At 43.4% G+C, this 20397-nt stretch overlaps 1 protein-coding gene across 1 annotated transcript; it reads left to right on the top strand.

Annotated features, from left to right (window-relative positions):
- Nucleotides 1-2533: 2533 nt before the first annotated feature.
- On the top strand, nucleotides 2534-15835 carry gpatch3 (G patch domain containing 3). The gene is made up of 7 exons (XM_072247195.1): nucleotides 2534-2961; nucleotides 5444-5868; nucleotides 6654-6825; nucleotides 6941-7018; nucleotides 9658-9779; nucleotides 10951-11078; nucleotides 13129-15835. Exons 1-7 carry the CDS (start codon nucleotides 2625-2627, stop codon nucleotides 13331-13333), a joined length of 1467 nt encoding a protein of 488 aa, XP_072103296.1. The 5' UTR covers nucleotides 2534-2624; the 3' UTR covers nucleotides 13334-15835.
- The last annotated feature ends 4562 nt before the right edge of the window (nucleotides 15836-20397 follow it).

Here is a 20397-nt window from a genome sequence, read left to right as displayed (position 1 = left end):
CCAGCTGCCTACCTCTGGTCCCAAGTCTCTATCCCTCTCCCTCTCCTTCTCCACTTTCTTTCCCTCAACCCCGCCTCTTATCTTGTCCGCCATTACCGGACCCACACGACCCCCTCCCAGCAATTTCCGTTCCTTCCCCACTCTCTTTCCCTCAACAGGTTCCAAAACACACTCACGCATCAAGCAAAACACAGGCAGCTTCCAATCAAGCCAACTCAGCCACTGCTACAGCTCGGAGTGTTCGTCTGCTCTTTATTTCAAGCGAGGCGCGCACATATCACGTGGTAGCGTCATGACGTATGCAATTACGTTTTTATACATATAACCCGTAATTATATAAACTACAAAGAATGCTTAATCAAACAACATATTTACAAGATGACTCAAATATTACTGTAATATTAAATACACAACAATTTCCCGTATTTTCTGCTATTTTAGATTTCTAGCATCTGTAGTTTTTGGGATGTTTGTCATATTTCCTCAAACTGAGTTCTTTGCACAAAACCTTAACTTGATTGTCACTGCTCCCTGCTGATCAAATGTGGACGGTATCGTCTACGTGTTTTCTTGCAACCAATTCTTCGAAAGTTTAAAAAGAGTGCCAATACCCTTGTATACACTGCTGTTTATCAGACCCTTATCTTCAAAGGTTGTCAGATTGTCAGGTCACTGGTCAATCTGGTACCATGCTACTGGTACCATGTAACCCAGTACCACCTGTCGCATGGTCCACCACCAGGCTTGTCTGGTGAGGAGGGTGCCTAGACACCCTGCAGGACGAAAAACAAGACTTGTCAAAGGGCGGATGAACCCTTTTGTAGGGTCAATGGCCATCTAGCAAACACGTGCTGTGAAGCGCGGAAAGGGTATCCCTTGCATCGAAGCTTGGTCTGGCCATTCACTGCAACAGAACCTCCCCCAGCCGTCTTGGACCCCACCATGCTGCTGGATCCAGGAGGGGATGTCGAGAGGGTGGGTCTGGACCTGTGCAATCCCCTACTCATCTAAAATCCATTCATGCACACGCTGTTCCTTTCTGAGGAGCGGGGTACCATCCCACTAACTGACTGAAAGGAAGCATCATCATCCTATGGGATGGATAGCCAGAGATCTTCAAAGGGATGTAGGCAGGAAACAGCATTGCAAAGTAGAACCCTTATTTCTAAAGATTCTTCAAAGTTGCAGAACATCCCAAGGCACCTCACAGGCGAGTTATTAAATTAAATTCAACAACTAATTTGGTCAAAGTATTTTGAGGTTATAAGGAGCACTTTAAAGGTGGTGGTGGTGGTGGTGGGGAGGATAGAGGGGGGGGAGAGAGAGAGAGAGAGAGATTGATTCAGGGAATTAATTAGTGAGCACACAGGAACAAGGGGGCTGAGGGCACGATCACCAAAAATGGCAAAATTAAAATCGGAGACGTAAAGGCCTGAATTAGAGACGCAGCAAGAAAGTTACAGAGAGTCAAAGGAAAGAGAAGATGCCGGGCCAACCGGGACTTCAAAATTAGAATGTGAATTTTGAAAACAAAAGATTAATTTGATATTGGCAGAGTGTAGCACTGGGGAGAATTGATTGCGCAACATTTGAACGTCCCAAGCATGCATGAAATTATGCATTTCCCCTTAAACCCTTTAATTTATTGTTTCAAATCCGTGACTCTTTATTTGCCAAATTAATTAATTTCTTCCCAGTTGTTCTATCAAAATTCATGTTAATTCTCTAAACCATAATTGTATTCTGGCAATTCTGCAGTTTCATCCTCTGTTTTGCCACATTCCCTTTTGGAAATTATTATTATTAATAATAATAATAATTACTTTATTGATCTTGAGTGGGCAATTCTTTCGTTACAACGGCAACATTTAAAAACACAGAGCAGTGTGCAGACCTAACTAATAATAAAGTGCGGAATAATAATATACACAATAGTAATTTACAATTATAATGCAATAATAAAACAGATACTATTGTACTTATGTGAAGCTTAAGCAGTTGTTCAGAGCAATATGCTGTAAACTTGACATAGAACAGAAAACATAGGCCAGTACAGCTCAGGAGCAGGCCCTTCGGCCCACAATGTTATGCCCAACTAGTTAAGTTAGTAATCAAATGCACACTGAGTGTTTCTTGCAAAATCAAATTAGTTTAACTGAAGCTGCTTTTTCTATTGTAATTTATTTAGTTTAATGCTTCTGCTTTCAGAAAGCAGTCTCTATACCTGAAGTTTGATCCTCTGTTGAGGGAAAGTCCTGTTAAGGTAACTGCTAAGCCCCTGGAAACTAAGCCAAATGTGGCAGATCCACCAACTGCAAGGTAAAATGTTTGTTAATTTACTATTTTCTTTACCCTCTTTGTCCAAAGTGTTATCACAGCTGTTGCCAAAATGTAATTTGGTTTGGATAATATAAATTTTTAAATGTAGAATTTCTTGATGTGCCATTTTTTTCTTAAATGTTGAAGTGCAGTAAGGTTTCAGGTGGAGAAAAATATCACTGCTGTACTTTGCAACTTTACGCAATTATTTCGCTCGCGTTACAATCTGCCATTATCAAACATGGCGAGCTCGACCGTTCATTCCAAACGGCTCGTGCGCATGCCCTAGATTGCCCGTCTGTAAGATGGCGGAGGCAGCCGGTGTTTACGCCGTGGTGAGGAACATCCCGCGACAGCTCCGCGCCGCTGATCTCCGCCAGTACTTCTCACAGTTCACCGAGAGCGGCGGCTTCAGCTGCTTCCATTACCGGCATCGGCCCGAGCGGCGGCGGCACCAGCACCAGGGCTCAGGGCGAGGAGGGCCGGACAGTGCCCTGACCTGCTGTTGCGTGGTGAGGCTGTCGGCCGAGCGGGCCCCCCAGTTCCTGCGGATGTATGACGGCAGCCAGTGGGTCGACAGGGCCGGGGACTCGCTGCGGGGATGCTGCCGCATCCACACCGTCAGGGTCGGGGAGGTGACAGGTGAGCACGGAGTCAGAATCACTTTGAGAGTTCAATGTAAATTAGTATCAAACTGTATATATATATGTCACCATAGACAATCCTACGATTCATTTTCTTGTGGGCATACTCAATAAACCAATAGAAATAACCATAACAGATTCGATGAAAGACTGCCCAATTTGGTCGTTCAACCAGAGTGCAGAAGATAGCAAACTGTGCAGATGCAAAAAGAGATAATAATATAAATAAACAAGCAATAAATATCGAGAACATGCTGAAGAGTCCTTGAAAGTGACTTCATAGGTTGTGGGAGCATTTTAATGATGAGGGCAAGTGATTCCTTGGGTTTAAGAGCCTGATGATTCCTGAGAATTCCTTTTATTGCTATCTTGCCATATGTTCAGACAATACATAAATTATACAATACAGTGAAGAGAAAATAATCAGACAACACACATAAAAGTTGCTGGTGAACGCAGCAGGCCAGGCAGCATCTATAGGAAGAGGTACAGTCGACGTTTCGGGCCGAGACCCTTCGTCAGGACTAACTGAAGGAAGAGTGAGTAAGGGATTTGAAAGGGGGAGGGGGAGATAGGAGAAGACAGGAGGGGGAGGGATAGAGCCAAGAGCTGGACAGGTGATAGGCAAAAGGGATATGAGAGGATCATGGGACAGGAGGTCCAGGGAGGAGGGGGAAAGCCCAGAGGATGGGCAAGGAATATAGTGAGAGGGACAGAGGGAGAAAAAGGAGAGAGAAAAAAAGTGTATGTGTGTGTATATATAAATAAATAAAACAGATGGGGTATGAGGGGGAGGTGGGGCATTAACGGAAGTTAGAGAAGTCAATGTTCATGCCATTAGGTTGGAGGCTACCCAGACGGAATATAAGGTGTTGCTCCTCCAACCTGAGATTAGCTTCATCATGGCAGTAGAGGAGGCTATGTATGGACATATCTGAATGGGAATGGGAAGCAGAGTTGAAGTGGGTGGCTACTGGGAGATCCTGTCTGTTGTGGCGGACGGAGCGGAGGTGCTACACCTGTCCCTACACCTCCTGTCTTGCCACCATTCAGGGCCCCAAACAGTCCTTCCGGGTGAGGCAACACTTCACTTGTGAGTCTGTTGGGGTCAACTATTGCATCTGGTGCTCCCGGTGCGGCCTCCTCTACATCGGTGAAACCCGACGCAGATTGGGGGATTGCTTCGTCGAGCACCTCCGCTCCATCCACCACAACAGACAGGATCTCCCAGTAGCCACCCACTTCAACTTTGCTTCACACTCCCATTCAAATATGTCCATACATGGCCTCCTCTACTGCTATGATGAGGCTAAACTCAGGCTGGAGGAGCAACACCTCATATGCCCTCTAGGTAGTCTCCAGCCCCTTGGTATAAACATAGAATTCTCCAACTTCTGGTAATTCCCTCCCCCTCCCTTCCTCTATCCCTATGTCACTCTGCCCCCTCCCCCAGTTGCCTATCACCTCCCTCATGGTTCTGCCTCCTACCACCCATTGTGTTTTCCCTTATTCCTTCTTCACCTTTCCTGCCTATCACCTCCCTGCTTCCCCTCCCCCACCCCTTTATTTTTCCCCTTACTGGTTTTTCACCTGGAACCTACCAGCCTTCTCCTTCCCACCCTCCCCCCCACCTTCTTTATAGGGCGTCTGCCCTTTCCCTCTTCAGTCCTGACGAAGGGTTCCGGCCCAAAACGTCGACTCATAGTTTCCACGGATGCTGCCCGACCTGCTGAGTTCCTTCAGCATGTTGTAAGTGTTGCTTTGACCCCAGCATCTGCAGAGTATTTTGTGTTTATAATTGTTCCCGAACCTGGTGGTGTGGGTCCTGAGGCTCCCATACCACCTTCCTGATGGCAGAGTCAAGAAGAGAGGACATTGCACATTCTTTTCACATTTGTGAAAGATTGAAGGGCAGCAGGGGTTGATGGTGAAGAACAAGAGTATAGTAGAAGTAAGGCAGCTGGCTGGTGGTGTAGTGGCATCAGCACTAGACCTTGAGACAAATGGTCCTGGGTTCGAACGCGGCTGGCCCCTTGCACGCTTTCCACCTGTGCTGGGATCAAGCTAGCAACTTGGCCTCATAAAAAAGCAAACAAAAATGCTAAGGAAACGGCAAGATTGCTGTCCGATGTGGCACAAGGTGCGAAGAGGAAGAACATAGTGGAAGTAAAGAAGAAGTAGGATGGCAGGAATGTTAGAGAAGACTGAAGGCAAAAGTTATATTGGAATTGGGATGAGGAAGCTGACAAGTGATGGAGTGTGGGGCTGGGCATGTTTGCATGTGTGGATTTTAATGCTATTCTAATTTCTTCTGTGAAAGGTTATTGTTGAGTCCCAATGCAGGTTTCAATCTGAAACATCAATAATTTCTTTCCTGACATGGGTACTGCTTGAACTACTGAGTTGCCCCCAGTTCTCCAGATTCCAGCATCCATCGTCTCTTGTATTCTCATTGTTTTTTTTCTCTCTCTGTTAAACAGAATCGGACATTTCATACAAAACAAGAAAGGAGCTTCGGAGTCGGAGAGCCCTGAGTGAAACTTTCACAGCTGAAGATCTGTCCAGATTGGCAGAATTAAACCCTCCGGCAGTAATGCCCAATGGGAATGTGGGAACTCCGCTGAGGGTTTTCCTGGAATTGATCCAAGCTTGTCGTCTGCCTCCCCGTATCATCACCAAGCTCTGTTTGAAGTTCCCCAAGACAAGCTCTAATAGGCGTTATGGGAATGTTCCTTTCCTGTACCAGAATTCAACCTCAGTGCCGGCTGAAGGAAGGGCTGAGACAGAAGCAGCAGCAGAGGACCAACAACAAGATTCAGCTGCTCACTTCCTGGAGTTGCAAGAGGCAGTGCCTGAGAAATCTCCACAGGGAAGTGAAGAGGAAGAGGAGTCCCATTCTGAGGATGTAAGCGTCACTTTCATGTCGTAAGTGAGTTGAGAATCCATAGTGAAGGAGGACCATTGCACCCTGATAACCCCAAGGGACATCCTTGGGGTAGTTGGAGCTTGGCCTTTGCCTCAGCTTTAGTTGAGGAACCTATCACCATTGCTGATTGTAGTGCAGGAATCCAAACAGAGCCTGCCACTTGGAAACTGAGCACTGTTAGTAGTTCTTAATTTTCGCACCCTAGCCTCTCTGGTAGGGATATTTCAACAGTAATTAGCCACAGGAAAGTTTTTTTAGATTATGAAGACGTGCAGTCCTCTTTTATTGCCATTTAGTAATGCATGCATTAAGAAATGATACCATATTTCCTCCGGTGTGATATCACAAAACACAGGACAGACCAAGACTGAAAAAACTAACAAAACCACATAATTATAACATATAGTTACAACAGTGCAACAATACCATAACTTGATGAAGAACAGTCCATGAGAACAGTAAAAAGTTCAAGGTCTCTCAAATGTCCCACATCTCATGCAGATGGGAGAAGGAAGTTAATCTTATTTTGGGGGATACAGCGCGGAATAGGCCCTTCCAACCCTTCGAGCTGCACCGCCCAGCAACCCCCGGTTCAACCCTAGCCTAATCACGGGACAATTTACAGTGACCAATTAACCTACTAACCTTTGGACTGTGGGAGGAAACCAGAGCACTGGGAGAAATCCCACACATTCCATGGGGAGGATGTACAAATATAAATGTAAGTTCTCATCCAACGGTAACATTACTTTGTTCATTTCCAGGATGACGATGAGTGTGAGGAATGGGAGAGATATGAAGCATTGTATGACGATGTTACAACCCAGGATCGGACAAAGGAGCGACTGTTTGAGGAAGAAATTGAGCTGAAGTGGGAGAAAGGAGGCTCTGGCCTCGTGTTTTATACAGATGCACAGTTTTGGCAAGAGAAAACAGGTGGGACATGCTTGTTATTTTTGATCAGAGGACTTCAGTAGTTGAGACCAGGGCATGTTGTGGGCAGGCATTGATGGTTGGTTTGTTTAGGGTTGACTTTTGCTCTATATTTCAGATTTTGATGAGGAGACGGCAGATGACTGGGATGTCGATATGAGTGTATACTACAACAAAGGGCAACCAAGAAGGCAAGGTAATTTTTACATCTCTCATCTGTTTGATTTGTAATTGGAACTTAGAATTTTATATGCCTGATTCCTTTTGTAGACCTTTGGAAATACAACAGAGTGAATGTGATTCAATTGTTAGATGAACTATCATCTGGGTTAATGGATTGAGTATAAATGCACAACATTCAGAAATGTGAAAAGGAAACTGGATCAAATTAAAGGAACCTAAGAGGATGATATTGTGGAAACGGAGCCTAAAATTCCTGCCTTGCAGAGACTTACTGAGCACTGCATCTTGTCAGGTGTTTAGTGACTGACACAGGTGTAGTGGCTGCATGTATGGTTACTTAGGGACTGCAGCAGTATGCAGTGGCTGGCAATTTTGCCATTTGCTGTATGCTTTAAATTGCATGTCTATAGTTACTTTGTTCTCTGCAGTCCAGTACAGGTTGTGCAAACTACCAGAGGCAGTGAGATGCTGTAAGGCTGTGTGAACTGTGCGTACAATACGATGCAGACTATTGGCCGCATTTCCTGTGGTGTACAGAATGGTGCATACTTTAGGTGTATGTTTTTCTCTCGAGTGCACAATGCAGGCTATAATGGTTGGATGAAAAAATATGTTGCTTGGTGCGCATGTGTGCATTGTGTGGTATTAAGTGGGCTGGAGGAACTAGTCCTGTCCAGTATGGCACATCACGACTGTGGCTGTTAATCATGTGAAGTGCGGCACTGGCTGGAGATCCAGCTTTTGAACTAAAAGGGATAACTTCACTCAACTTCATTTGCCCCATTATTGAAAAGTCCCCACAACCACTGGACTCACCTTCAAGGACTGTTCATCTTATGTCCTCGATATTTATTTATTATTATTGTTTCTTCTTTTTGTATGAGCATAGTTAGTTGTCTTCTGCAGTCTGGTTGAACGCACCAGTTGAGCTGTCTTTCATTGATTCTGTTATAACTACTATTCTATAGATTTGTTGAGTATACCCACAGGAAAATGAATCTCAGAGTTGTATATGGTGACATATATGTACTTTGATAATAAATTTACTTTGAACTTTGCTGCACATATTGCATGAGCTGTAGGGCATGCTTGCCACTTGAACAGGACGTTAGTGCTAGTCTGCCCTTTTGTCTGGAATGCAATGTCCCCTTTTTTTTTTTTAACAGCTGCACGGGCTAACCATTGCTCTGAACAGGAAATATTTTACATGCCCTGAAAACTGTGTGGCACTTTAAATGTTTTTTTTGTAATATGTATACTATGGATACTTAGAATGAAAATTGAAATATCAAATACTTTTTAATTTATTAATTGAAGGGTATAATGAAATACAGTACAGCAAAGAAAATTGTTCATGTTTCGTAAACTTTTACTTGTCTGTCCAGCTGTGTGGCAACAAAGGCTATGTGCACGGGAGCATTTCGGTTATTGTGCGGCCACGCACCCACACAGCTTAGAGGGAAGAGTGGTGGAATGACACTGCGTGGTCTGTGCTTCCTTCTCTGTACAGCAGGGGTTAGGACCTCTTGTAATGCCTTATATAACAGGGTTCATGACCTGTATTCTTTCACGCAGTGTTCAGGGATAAAATTCAAAGTCTGTGTTTTGTGCTTTGCAATGTTGTAAGTTTCTACTTCCCCTTGATATGAATGGTGATAGTTTGTAATGATCTCTCAGACACACTCAGTGAGAATCATACAACATGTAAACTGGCTCTTTCACCAACTATGTCCAAACTGACCATTAGCCACCAAATTACTTCTTAAGCCTGTCACCCCAGAACCCTTGGTCTTGGGTCTGTCTGTCAAGTCCAGGTGTAGCCCATCTATGCATCTTGTAGGCGGAGATCCTTCCTCTCCCAGGAATGAGGTCTTTGGAGCTCCTGTTGGCATTTCTCTAGCATTGGGTTTTTTACAGGATGGGGTTGCTAGACCCATGCCCAACCCTTGTGCTTATGTAGCCATGGTGGAGTTCTGCCCATTTACACTAATATATTCATCCCAGTTTTCATTCTGTCTATATTCCCCCTACCCTCCAAATTCTCTCACTCACCTGCACACTAGGGACAATATATAGTGGCCATTTAGCCAAACTGCACATCGATCTTCGGGATATGGGAGAAAGCAGAGCATCCGGAGGAAGTCCATGTGATTCCAAGGACAAAATGAGGCGCAGCACGATCGTGTAGTGGTTAGCACAACGCTTTACAGTACCAACGACATGGGTTCAATTCCTGCCACTGTCTCTTAAGAAGCTTGTACATTCTCCCCTGACTGTGTGGATTTCCTTCGGGTGCTCCAGGTTCCTCCTGCAGCCCGGAGAGGTACTGTTTGGTAGGTTAATTGGTCATTGTAAGTTGTCTCATGATGAGGCTAGGGTTAAATTGGGGGTTGCTGGGTGGCACGGCTTGAAGGGCCGGAGGGGACTATTCTGTGCTGTGTCTCAATAAACAAAAATAAACAAACAGACAGCACCTGAGGTCAGGGTTAAACCAGGTCAAAGGCACTGTGAGGCAGCTCCTCTACTGACTGTGCCACTGGAAGGATTCCGTGCTTCACAAATGTTACGGCTGTTCAAAGGTTTTGGTGTTGATTGATTGATCAAGTTCTGCAGAAACAACGGTGAAGTAAATTTCTTTTGAACTTTCCACAGATGGAGGTGATAAAGATTCCCAGGATTATGTGCAGATGAGGCTGGAACAACGGCTGAGGGAGGGTCTTGAGAGTGCGTCTGCGCAGTCCCCTCGTATTGGAGGCTTCGAGCGATACACCAAGGTAAGCAAGTCTCCTGCAGTAGTTGACTTAAAACAACATTTGATGTTAAAACAGATTCTCTTGTTTAAATGTGTGTTTTAAATTGAGCTTGTATTCTGAATTGGTGTTTAAGTTACATTCTCAATAGAGCAAAGATCCATTGGCCAAGGACCGATACCAGTAAACAAGGGATCTGTGAATCCCGGATCGGGAACCCCTGGCCTAGAGCACGTCTCTGTTCATATGAGCCACATGATCAGCTGTGGTTTTCCAAGATAATTTGTACAGTCACCTTAAACACAATACAAACCACATAGATTTGCTCCGAATCTAGGCTACTACAATAATTATTTCTCTTAATATGGTTTTTCTCATACCCACCGTATGGAAAGGAAGAAGAGGCTACCATCGAACCTCATAGCAAGAATGTACCTTTTTAACTCATTGTCAACTTTACACTCAACTCCACAGACAGAGAGAGATATCCTACTAGTTTGGAGAAGTGAATGTCGGGTGAAATATTTTGAAAGCTCCCTGCTAATTTTCATAAAATTGTTTTGTGATTTCTTGTGTGGTCCTGAGCAGAAGTGGAGTGGCTTTGTTGTCGGTCTCTCCATAACTGCAATGCTCCATTAGTTCTGCTGTGGTGTTTTCATCTTGCTCTTGGGTTATGGCCATTGTATGTAGTACAACCAATGGACTCCCTTTCAAGGATTCTTCATCTCATGTTCACAATATTTATTGCTTATTTATTACTATTATTTCTTCTTTTTGGACTTGCACAGTTTTGTTGTCTTCTGCCCTCTGGTTGAACACCCAGGTTGGGAGGTCTTCCATTGATTCTGTTATGGTTATTATTCTATAGATTCACTGTCTTGCAGGCAGACTCAATATATCTCAGGGCTGTGTATGGTGGTGTATGTGTACTTTGAGAATAGATTTATTTTGAACAATACAGTGCTATTTTTCATCTATTGAAGCTCCTTTCAACCTTTGTGTAAGTCCGTCATATGTTGATGCTGAAAGTGCTGTGGCTCTTTGAACCTCCTCGCCACAGATTCCTGCTTCATTTAGTGCATCCTGTGCTTTGACAGGGGCAAACATGGTTATTGAATCTGTTTATTCTCTTGTCTCAGTCATTTCCATTCATCAGATTATGTGGATCAATGTGTTCCTTCTACTTCTCATTCAGGGAATTGGCAGGAAGGTGATGGAACGGCAGGGATGGAGGGACGGTCAAGGCCTCGGCTGTAGCAATTCTGGGTTGGCTGATGCTCTGGACAATGACGGGCAGCATCCGAAGTGTAAGCGAGGATTCGGGTAGGTAACACAAGTGGCTTTTCGTATTGAGCTGGTAGTTTCTCTGAAGAATTAGTAGCAAAGAATCTTCTAAATGACAATGTCCTCACTGTATACAGTATTGTGCATAAGTAAATATAGCTGTGGTGCCTATGAACTTCTGTACAGTACTGTATTTGTCAACGTGGAGTGGACAGCAACTTTGTAAATCTGGCAGGAACAAAAGATGTTGGGAATGGCAAGAGCGGAGCGCCACAGGAGAGGTGTGGGGCAGGTGGCAGAGAATTTGTGCCAGGAGAGGGTGGTGGCACTGTTGCAGACACACCCAGCCCTGAGACACCAGGCAAGATCATTTGATACCAAACAATCGGTTTATTGATCATTACAGAATGTCTCTCTGATATTTCCCGCTCTCTCCCCTCTCCCTTCCCCCTTTTCCCAATCATGATTCCCCTCTCCCTGCCTCCTCCCCACTCTCAGCCCACAACAGAGACCTGTATCAGAATCTGGTTTATTGTCACTCACATATGTCATGAAATTTGATATTTTTTGCGGCAGCAGTGCAGTGGAATATATAAAATTACTACAGTACTGTGCGAAAATTCTGAGGCACTCTAGCTACCTTGTCATACTGCGGTTGTTGAGCTGAGTGTTTGCACTTCAATGGCTTTATGGTACCTTTTGCCCCATACATGGCAGAATATTCCATTTCCTTAGTAATGGGGATGTGTGAATGTGTAAATATTGCTGGCATTTAAGGTAGATACTTCTGTTTATTTTGGAATATGATTGTAACTACCTTGTAGGGTGCATTATACATGTGTAGTCTTCAGTTGTTGACTTTGTGGGTAATTGAAGGTGGTATTTCCTGGTGCCTGATAAACGGACTCATCACTCTGAGTTGGAGAGAGAGATCAGGTTGCCAGGAGTCCACCCTGGATAAATAATATGTAGCTATTTATTGTTATCTTTTTGTAAATATTGGCAGTTTTCTTTTCACTATTTTTGCAAGCTTGATTTCTAATGCACCTAATAAACACCCTTGCACGAAAGTGCTAAGCGACTCCAGGTGTTTTTCCCCTTTGGTTGTAACTCATGTATCTAACACTCTTGTTTCTTTGTCTTTATCCACCAATACTGCTGAGTATTTGAAGACATTTCTGTTTTTCACCCCCACTTGTTTGTGAGTGCAATGGACTCGGATATTATACCAGCTTTCAGTACTGGGTCCAGTGCTGAGAATTTTGTTTGGCACTGCCTGCTGAATGGTGTGGCTGTGAAATGTGAGCCTGTGGACCATAACCAAAATTTCTAAACCAGTGCGCTGACAATTCACTACTAAATTTCAGCAGTGTTGAACTTTCTGTTTTTCTTCCACTAGGTGAAATAGCAAGCCCGCTGGATGTTGTTCTTACCTCAACAGAGCTGGTGAAAGAGACAAAGGACTTTTATGTTCTTACACCCTTAGTGCAGTCCCTTTTTTGCTCAAATCTCTAGAGTGGCACCGATATCCCTTTCAATTTCTGACTTGTCAAGAGTGCTATCCACTGTACTTACTGACTTAGTGTGGTGATGGAATATTAATCTACAACAGAGATATTGCTGTGCTATCACCTGAAATTATATATTAGCTATCTATGATTTTGGGTGGTGGGGTGGAGATATTTCTCTACCAAGTGAAGTACAAGGTGCTTCTTCCCTCCGTTAGCCTGCAGGTCACCTTTGGGCAAGGTGTGGCACCTGCTTAGCCTCCGACCAAGGTCATGTGAAGCCATGGGAGCAGGTGGTGGATGGTCGTACGAGCAGCTGGTACACATCCCAAGTCCTGGTTATGTGACCACTGACACCAGGCAGACAATCTCTGAAGAGCATTGATAATGGCAGGGGTCAGCCGTCTTGTAAAGACGCTGCCCAGATGAAGGCAATGGCAAACCACTTCTGTCGAAGAATTTGCCAAGAACAGTTATGGTCATGGAAAGATACGTCATACAACGTGGCACATAACGAACGTACGATATGTGATTAATTTAAATTTCCTCATTGACATTCCTTTGCTGCTTTAACTCTGCAGGTATCATGGAGAAAGAATTCAGAATTTTCAGCCAGTGAAGAAACCATATCGACAGACCAGTCATCTGATTTCAACTGTGTATGACGAACCTAAGGAGATAGACCAAGGTGACACCTTGCTTCGGAGACAGCCGGTGACCAGCATGAAGTACAGAGAAGACATAAAGTTTGTTAAAGCCAAAGAGCCTGGAAACTACGCACAGTAACTCAGCAGAGGCTTTCTACACCTACAAGTGGAGTCTAGTTTTGTGAATAATGATACTAGATTCTGTTTTTTTTTAAACAGTTTGATGTAGCAAGGAGCTACTAATCACTGCCTCGCTCCACCAGATATCCAGCTTCAGTCCTGAGCTCAGATGCTCTGTGTGGAGATTTGCACATCGTTCCTGTGACCTTGTGGGTTTCCTCTCACATCCAAAGATATGCAGGTTAGCAGGTCAAAGTAAATTACCCCTAATGTGGGTAAGTGTAGGATCTGGGGAGGGGGGTGCAGTTAAAGAGAATGTGGGGAGAATAAAGACTAGTATTAATGATGGATTTGAGTAAAATGGACAGTTGATGGTTAATGTGGATGTGAAGGACCTGTTTTCATGCAGTATCTGTCAAGATCAGGAAGTATGGTTAGCAAAAAGAAAATCAAAGGAAATAAAGGTCTTTGTTTCAAGGTACCCTGTTTCCTATTTGAGGATTGAGTACAACACCAGAATAGGGACATTTGAGAACAACTCTAGTGTTTATTCATTTCCATAGATGCTGCTTGAGTTCCTGAGATCCTCCAGCATTTTGTGTGTTGCTGTGGATTTCCAGCATCTGCAGAATCTCCTGTGTTTCTGTAGTTCAGGCTAAGCCTTTATCTCCGTTGCTCATACGACTGCACACTCTTTAATTCATCCCTTTGCATAATAAAGAGTGTCAGAACTCCCGGGCCCTCACCCCAATCCAGCTTTATTATTGACAGAATTTCCATGTCCTCAGCCTCTCTGTGAGAGTACACATCTTTCACAATGCTCTCCAAGAACGCCTCCTCAACCTCCCTTACATTTTTTGGAGGAGCCTGCAGATCATTTCTTATATCGTCTACAAATTCCTTTTTCTCTTTTGTTTTGCCTTGCATTTGTGAGTTGTATTCTACCTGAATGACTTGCCTCACAAAGAACCTGAGTAATTTCCCCTGAGTTTTCCCTCAAGGGCAAAAGTAGCAAAACTGTGTGAACTTCTGTTTTATTTTAAAGAGACTGTGTAGAAGAGGCCCTCCGAGCCGCACCGCTCAGCAAACACTGAATTAACCCTTGGAGTGTGGGAAGAAACCAGAAGACCTGGGGGGGGGGGGGGCGGAATCTGCATTCCATGAGGATGTACAAAGTCCTTATAGATGATGTCATAATTGACCTCCAAGCTCTGATGCCCAGAGCTGTAACAGCATCACATAGCTGATTTGACTGGATACCACGCTCACACACACCCCCCACCGCCCACTGGGTGTCCTGCCCACGGGTGATGGAGTCAAAGCAGAATGTCACTTCCAGTTGTACGCCTTCTATTCACCTAATTACTTGTTACCTGTTCTTGCTTGCGACATTTTGTTTGAGCAGGGGGCCAACAGCTTTCCCTGCCAAAGATTTTACGAAATAATTTTCTGATGGGTGAACCCCACCACTTGGTGTGGACTGACTTTGGGGTTCCTGAAAGTAGTATAGATTTGCACAATAGTGGTGGTTTCCAGGGTAATGTGGCTTCTTAGTTTTATCCCAAAGAATGGATCAAATTCCTGATGGTTCCTTCTGACTTTCTTTGTCCCCAGTCTGAACAATTTGATTTGATTGTTACCAGTTTCTTATATAATTAGACTGCATGTACCGTGGGAAAGGCCACTTCCACAATATTATATCTACCATACATTCTGTACTAGTGCATAATTTCCTACAGTTGCTGGATCTCCAATGTCCCATTCTTGCAGCTTCTGGTAATCAGTTTTCAATATTTCTGTCCCATTACTAATACTGATTAGTTTTGGAGGAAAGGCATCTTATGTTGTTATGTTCTCCAGTCTTCTTCCTTGGGAAGGAATCTGAATCTGTTTATTTCACTATATATATAGTGCAGAATAGAGCCTTCCAGCACTTTGAACCCACAAGTTTAACCCTAGCCTAATGACCTACCAACCAGTAAATCTTTGGACTGTGGGAGGAAACCGGAGCACCCGGAGGAAACCCACGCAGTAACAGGGAGAACATGCAAATTCCTTACAGGCAGTGTCGGGAATTGAACCCGGGTCACCTGTACTGTAAAGCATTGTGCTAACCACTATGTTACCGTGCTGCCCCGATTCAATCCTCCTTTCTCATCTTACTGGAGGACTAAGGATTATTAAATACCACATCCCTTCTAATCCCAAAAGGATCCTTAAAATGTGTCCCTAATTCACCTTGCACCACCTTTTTCAGAACACAGGTTGTCACATTATGTCTGCAGATGGCGGACCACAGCCGTGGGTGAAGCTCTCCCTAATTTTCCAGGCAAAGTTAACATACTGTTTTCGCAACTTCCCCAAAACAAACCAATGAACGTGGACACTTTTAGGAAAACTTATAGAATTATAGAGCATGATTTGAGGTACAATTATAATATTTCATTCTTGAAGACACAAGAGACTGTAGAATCTGGGAACTGGAGCAATGAACAATGTGCTGGAGGAACACAGCAGTTATGTGGGGTGGGTGGGAGGGAGGGAGGGAGGGAGGGAAAAGAATTGTTGGCATTTCAGCAATTGTTTTACACCAGGGATGCTGCTCGATCTGCTGAGTTCCTCCAGCAGATTAACTTCCACTATTTACTTAAAATGGATCCTATATCATCATGGTGAGAGATCCTAGAACTACATGCACATTCTTACTCTGAGAATACAGTATTGTAATTAGAACCTTTTTCTATGTAAATAATAACTTTGTATATTGATATTTTTTATTGTAGAAAGAATATTTTGCATACAATTTTTTCAAATGTTTTATTTAAATAAATATTTAAAGTTAATAGACATAATTGAATCCTTGCTGTCACATATTCAATATATTGTCACGTATTTCAGAATACTTTACTGATAATTAGCATCTGTTAGTCCTGCATTTCTTTCTGGATATTGATTATAATGTAAGTATTGTCCCAATTATTACATGTAAACAACTGAAAACTGGTGTTCAGCTAGAGATGAGTACACATAGCAATAAGCAATTACTTTTCTACATATTGCTACATATTGGAAATTCTTCCAGTTGCAAGAAAAAGTTTGTGAACCCTTTGCAATTACCTGGTTTTCTGCATTAATTACTCATAAAATGGGACACAAACAATTGTACTTCTCATTAATACTGAGTACACCATTTAAGCAATCACAGACTAGGTTCAAAAAAAGTATGTGAACTCTTGGGTAATGCCTTCTACAAAAACTACTTGGGGTGATTGAGATGAGATTGGAGGTATGGGTTGGAGAGGTGCCCTGCCCTATAAGAAAGACACATAAAGTCAGGTTACTGACAGAGCCTGCTGTTCCCAAGAAAGGTCTCTTTATGTGCACCATGCCTCAAAGTAACTTCCAGGGGACCTTAGAAGAATTGAAGAGATGCATGGAGCCAGAAAAGGCTACAGAAGCATTTCTGAAGATCAGAATGTTCATCAGTCCACAGTAAGAGAAATTGTGCAAAGATCACACCAAGAGCACAACGTGCAATGCTGAAGAGGTGAAAGAGAACCCAAGGGTAACAGCAAAAGACCTGCAGAAATCTCTAGAACTTGCTAAAGTCTCTGTTCAGGTGTCCACTGTAAGAAAAACACTGAACAAGCATGGTGTTTGTGGAAGGACACCACGGAGGAAACCACTGCTCCCCAAACAAAAACATTTTATTTTATGACTAATTAATGCAGAAAAACGGGTAAATGCAAAGGGTTCACAAACATTTTCTTGCAACTACTTGCTCAAAAAAAATTAAATAAACCACAAATTAAGATCTGCAATTCTGATAACAGTTTTACAAGACTAATACATTCTCAGGGTTGTGGGATGGGGAAGCCAAAGGAGGTCTAAGGTTCTCTTTCCTTCCACTAGCCTGCAGCTCACCCTTGGACAAGGTGCTTAGCCCCCAATCAGGGTCATGTGAAGCCACGAGAGTAGCTGGAGCATATCACAAGTCCTGGCTTTGAAATCACTGATGCCAAGCAATCTCTGAAGAGTATTGATAATGACTGGGATCACCCGTCTTGTGAAGACACGGCTCAGAAGGCGGCAACGGCAAACCACTGCTGTAGAAAATACTGCCAAGAACAATCATGGTCATGGAGAGACCGTGACTGACCACGTTATATGACACAACACAAAACGAATGAGCGGATGAATACATTCCCACTCACCTTATTCTCAAAAGAAAACTAACCTTAAAATACATTGGTTTTCAAGAAAAATGAAAGAATACCCACCTGGTAAAATATATACTTTATACTTTATTGTCGCCAAACAATTGATACCAGAACGTACAATCATCACAGCGATATTTGATTCTGTGCTTCCCGCTCCCTGGATTATAAATCGATAGTAAATATTAAAAAAATAAATTATAAATCATAAATAGAAAAATGAAAAGTAAGGTAGTGCAAAAAAAAAAATGAGATGCAGGTCCGGATATTTGGAGGGTACGGCCCAGATCCGGGTCAGGATCCGTTCAGCAGTCTTATCACAGTTGGAAAAAAGCTGTTCCCAAATCTGGCCGTACGAGTCTTCAAGCTCCTGAGCCTTCTCCCGGAGGGAAGAAGGACAAAAAGTGTGTTGGCTGGGTGGATCGTGTCCTTGATCATCCTGGCAGCACTGCTCTGACAGCGTGTGGTGTAAAGTGAGTCCAAAGACGGAAGATTGGTTTTTGTGATGTGCTGTGCCATGTTCACGATCTTCTGCAGCTTTTTCCGGTCTTGGACAGGACAACTTCCATACCAGGTTGTGATGCACCCTAGAAGAATGCTTTCTACGGTGCACCTATAAAAATTAGTGAGGGTTTTAGGGGACAGGCCAAATTTCTTTAGTTTTCTCAGGAAGTAAAGGCACTGGTGGGCCTTCTTGGCAGTGGACTCTGCATGGTTGGACCAAGTCAGGTCATTTGTGATATTGACCCCAAGGAACTTAAAGCTTTTGACCTGTTCCAGTTGCGCACCACCGATGTAAATTGGGTCGTGCGGTCCGCTACTCCTTCTGAAGTCAACAACCAGCTCTTTTGTCTTGCTGACATTGAGGGATAGGTTATTGTCTTCGCACTATGCCACCAGGTTCTTAATTTCCTCCCTGTACTCAAACTCATCATTACCCGAGATATGGCCTACAATTGTTGTGTCATCAGCAAACTTATATATTGAGTTTGATGGAAACTTGGCTACACGATCATGGGTGTACAGTGAGTACAGCAGGGGGCTGAATACACAGCCTTGTGGGGCACCAGTGCTCAGAGTGATCGTAGAGGAGAGCTTGTCCCCTATTTTTACAGCCTGGGTCCTGTCTCTGAGGAAATTGAAGATCTAGCTGCAGATCTGAGTGCTAAGGCCCAGGTTCCAGAGCTTAGGAATCAGTTTATTTGGAATGATGGTATTATATATTATAAATAAAGCTCCATTCTAGAAGTTTACTAAAATTTGTCACCCAAGTTAAAATAATATGGTCAATTAAAAAATGATCAATACATTAAGCCTGTGAAAAGAAGAACAGTTAACTTTTAAGAGCAGTGATCTTTCATCAGACCTCAGGTCTTTAGTTTGTGCTGCGAAAGCAGTCAACCTGGTAACCTCAACCCAGAGTTTGGAATAGAATATAGATTTCAAGAGTTGCCAACTGGCACACTTATCTGCAAACCATGTCTTAATTGTCACTGTTGTAATGGAAGAACAACAGCCAATTTCCACAATCAGCAACACACAAAGGGTAATGTAACAATGACCAAACAAACTTTTTAACCATAGTGGGGGGGAAAAAAAAACCATGAGCAATACCAGAACCAGGAAATAAATGGCTCAGCACAGCCTTCCCTGTATGATTACGGTCAAACTAGAAGATCAATGAGGATGGTAGAAAAAGCACCATGTACCTAAAAAGATGAGGGACCAGCCTGGCGAAGATACAACATAGATTTCACACTTGTGCTGAACACCAAAAATTGCACACAAGGACAGCTATGCAATTCAAAGTACATTTATTATCAAAATATACATGCAGTATAAAACTCTGAGATTCGACTTCCTCACAGACAGCCAGGAAACAAAGAAAACCATGGAACAGGTTCAGACATCAAACCCCACCATGTGCAAAAAAAAAACAAATCACAACATAGAACACGAATCGAAAGAGTCCAGGCATATTCTGCTCGTGTTCTGCAGGCTGCCCCGATTCAAAATTGCCCAAAGTAGCAACAGGGAAAAAGGAGCAGTGGGAAACACATCATAATGTGAACTACAGAGTCCAATCCACAAGCCGCAGCCCCAGGATTTCTGCACCATCCTCCAACAGCATTGAGGGAGAGAGGGAGGCTATTCGAATGCAGGGACCTTCCCCTGGGAGCAGTGAGCAAGAGGGAGAGTGAGATAGAACGTCACATGCAGATACCTTGAGATACCAGCCTGGTGAAGCTACAACACAAATATCACGCCTGTACTGAACAGCAAAAATTGCACACAACAAAAGCTTTGTGTTCCCCTCCTCAAACAAAGGGTCATTATCAAAACGGCAGTCCTTTTACATCTACTGTACTTGTGTGTAGTGATGGACATTACAATAAGATAATCAGTGTACTTAGATTCTCAGAAAGCCATTGATGAAGTCCCACTTCATCTCTGTATCAGAACATTATGGATTCAGTACTTGAAGACAAACATTCAGAATCAGGTTTATCAGATGCTACAAGCATATTCTAATTTCAGACCAATATTCTAGCAGATATACAGCCCCGGCATTATTCAATTCAATTCAAGTTTAATTGTCATTCAACTACGTATGTCAGCCAGACGGGACACCGTTACTCCAGGGTCAAGGTACAAAACACAGTACCAACCGTCACACACAGCACAAAGCACACATAATACGTATACAACAGAAAGATACTGCCACTTGATAATGAGTTCAAACTCATGAGCCATCCAACGCTGCCAAAATCTGCTGACGGCCACAATAGAGGTTGCCTTTTGCTGAGCAAACACTGGAGGGGGGGGGGGGAGGGAGCACTAACTGCAGACTGGACATCGCACCACA

This window comes from Mobula birostris, chromosome 30 (genome assembly GCF_030028105.1).
Source record: "Mobula birostris isolate sMobBir1 chromosome 30, sMobBir1.hap1, whole genome shotgun sequence".
Taxonomy (NCBI): Eukaryota; Metazoa; Chordata; class Chondrichthyes; order Myliobatiformes; family Myliobatidae; genus Mobula; species Mobula birostris.
The sequence above is the reverse complement of the archived record's forward strand: the minus strand, read 5'-3'. Positions and strand labels throughout refer to the sequence as shown.

What these genes read in the sequence shown, in the direction of transcription:
- gpatch3 (XM_072247195.1), top strand. Translation starts at nt 2,625, where the DNA reads ATGGCGGAGGCAGCCGGTGTTTACGCCGTGGTGAGGAACATCCCGCGA. An exon ending in CAGGGTCGGGGAGGTGACAG is followed by an intron (nt 2,962 to 5,443) that starts GTGAGCACGGAG and finishes TCTGTTAAACAG; the next exon opens with AATCGGACATTTCATACAAA. An exon ending in GTTTTGGCAAGAGAAAACAG is followed by an intron (nt 6,826 to 6,940) that starts GTGGGACATGCT and finishes TCTATATTTCAG; the next exon opens with ATTTTGATGAGGAGACGGCA.